General features: G+C 31.9%; 1 protein-coding gene across 1 annotated transcript; it reads right to left on the bottom strand.

The window, feature by feature from the left end:
• Nucleotides 1-266: 266 nt before the first annotated feature.
• LOC131629482 (uncharacterized) lies at nt 267-1,474 on the bottom strand. Its single transcript, XM_058900269.1, has 3 exons — nt 1,265-1,474; nt 1,125-1,169; nt 267-908 (listed from the first exon to the last, which is right to left on the bottom strand). Exons 1-3 carry the CDS (start codon nt 1,418-1,420, stop codon nt 498-500), a joined length of 612 nt encoding a protein of 203 aa, XP_058756252.1. The 5' UTR covers nt 1,421-1,474; the 3' UTR covers nt 267-497.
• Nucleotides 1,475-2,441: the final 967 nt, after the last annotated feature.

Here is a 2,441-nt window from a genome sequence, read left to right as displayed (position 1 = left end):
ACTAAAAGGGAGAAGCTGATATTTCTGTTTTAAGTACCTCATAGTATAAATACATTTCTATACTTAAATTAGGAATATACACATTATTAATGAATCTTCCTTAAGTGGTCAAATACTTCAGTCCAACATGGAGAACCTGTTATTAAATCTATTGGCAGTAGTAATGCATTATGTGCTAGAAAAATCGGCCATAAGAGGCTATGTCTTACTAGCAAGAACAAAAAGCAAGTACAACAAACAGAAATATCAGAACAATCCTTATTTATCATCTTAGTGAAAGGATTCAAAGTAAAATCACTAGGCATTTATCATCTTAGAGAATAATATCCTGATTCTCTAACTCACCAAACATGTATAATACTCATATACTATACTATGAAGTATTAAACTCACTCTCTCTTTACATCTTCATAATCCAATTCTAACATTGGTTAAAAGAAACAACACAATAATACTATAACTGAAAGAGAGAAAGCAAGAGAATAGTAGTCATTTTTTCAGCATGAAGCAAGCGAAGCAGAATCCACGATTGAAGTGGAAGAGTGAAGAGCATGAATATTGCTCCTCTTTCGCCTTGGCACCATTTTCATAAGTTCTGGCCTACGCTTTAATGTTTCAGGGATGATACCACCACTTTCATCTCTTATATTCTGGTGACTGTAGTTTTGCGACTGCGAGTGATTCACAACTCCAACATTCTGATTAGAGAAAGCAGGAAACAATCTCTGATCATCGCAGCAGCCGAATTTCTGGATAGAGGTAACACAACACTCCTGCCAGTTGAGATCAGCGAGATCAGCAATTGCCTCCTCCACAGTCAAATCAGCAAACGCAGAAACACTCTCAGAGAGCGTTGATCGCGGAAGATCCAGTAGATCTAGCGTGTCCACAGCATCCATTAACACTTTCTGCGAATCAGATCCAAAACAGATTTTGCAAATTTCTTAAAACGAAACTATTCATCGAAGATTCACATAACAACATCAGCAACACCGTTCAACTATACAGAGATATGCTAAACTAAGTATAAATAACTACTACAGATCGATGATGAGTATTACATATTACAACTATTATATAATTTGAAATCAGTTAAACGGAGAGAAGAATTCAACCATTGATACCTTTGGAGCATGGTGAATTTTCTTGAAGCCGTGACTACGGATGACCTGATGCAGTTGAAAGGAGAAAAAGAGATGAAGAATTTCAGAAATGAAAATTGAAAGTTAGGTTTGATTTGGTGTAAATATAGAAGGAATGGAACCTGATTGAGTTGATTCATGGTGAGATCAATGGCGTGACGAGAGTGAAGGAGATGAATGTAATCCTCGAGGCCGAGCTTATCGTTCTTGATCGGTTTTTTCTTTGAGGAGATCGTGTGTGCTGCCATTGCCGTTCCCATAGTTAATTCTTCTGCCATTGTTGCAATCTCAATTCAAACTGAAATGTAAGGAGGGAACCGCGTTTTATAATCGCGCCCATTTCACGAGTTTGTTGCGTTTACTACTACTATTTGTCGTTTATCTCCTCCTCCTCCTCCTCACATAACAAATTTCTTATTTTATTTTGTAGTAGCTGTGAAATTTTTTATTTATTTTTGGAATAAGGAACTGTGTAAATATAAATGTAAAAAAATATAAACTCACTCACATAAATGTAAACTACGATATTAACTAAGTACACAAGGAGATCTTTACTCACACTTACGCTTATCATAATTATATGTTTAATATTAATATTTGAGAATGATTCTAAATGTTAAACTAAAATTTCAAATATTGTTTTTTTTTTTTACAAAATTTCAAATATTGGTTTGTGTTGTAAAAATCTCAACATATTATGGGCATGTTTATTTTAACTTTAAATAAATAGTTTTTTTTTATAAAAAATATTTTTTAAATATTAAAAAAAAATTGAGCTCATTAAAATATAAAAAAGTTAATGGCTCTAAAAGAGTTATTTATGCTCTTGTCTCTGGGTATATCTTATTTTTCTTCAAACTTTTCAACTATGTTTTATTTCTAGTTCCAAACAAATCTATTGTTCCATGGGTCAAACTAGTTCCATTTTTTATCTTCTTACTTTTGCAATTCAACTTCAAAAGGAACTATTTATTAAATCAGCTACATTTCCATCAAAAATATTCATTTCCAATGTTGCATTATTAGAGAAGGTAGCTTCTATGTTAAAGTTGTAAAAATGACAACTTTGAAAAAAATTATTTGGAAACGGATGTAGTGTTATGTAAGGAATGTATAATTTTTAATCTTAGGATTAATCAAACGGTAATTTTTTTTTATATAAAAAAAATTAATCATCATCTTCAACCTTTAATCGGGTCATTTATACCTTATTTAAAATTGGCAATCATCATCTTGTGTTCATCATCTTCAATTATATCTCATGAACAAAAAATTCAAAAATCATCGAATCAACTAATT

This window comes from Vicia villosa, unplaced genomic scaffold (genome assembly GCF_029867415.1).
Source record: "Vicia villosa cultivar HV-30 ecotype Madison, WI unplaced genomic scaffold, Vvil1.0 ctg.000567F_1_1, whole genome shotgun sequence".
Classification (NCBI taxonomy): Eukaryota; Viridiplantae; Streptophyta; class Magnoliopsida; order Fabales; family Fabaceae; genus Vicia; species Vicia villosa.
This window is presented reverse-complemented; position numbering and strand designations above follow the sequence as displayed.

Excerpts from the sequence above, each read along its gene's own strand:
- LOC131629482 (XM_058900269.1), bottom strand. The coding sequence starts at position 1,420 with ATGGCAGAAGAATTAACTATGGGAACGGCAATGGCAGCACACACGATC. Across the intron at positions 1,170-1,264 it reads CCATGAATCAACTCAATCAG|GTCATCCGTAGTCACGGCTT; the intron begins GTTCCATTCCTT and ends CAACTGCATCAG. Across the intron at positions 909-1,124 it reads AAATTCACCATGCTCCAAAG|AAAGTGTTAATGGATGCTGT; the intron begins GTATCAATGGTT and ends TCTGATTCGCAG.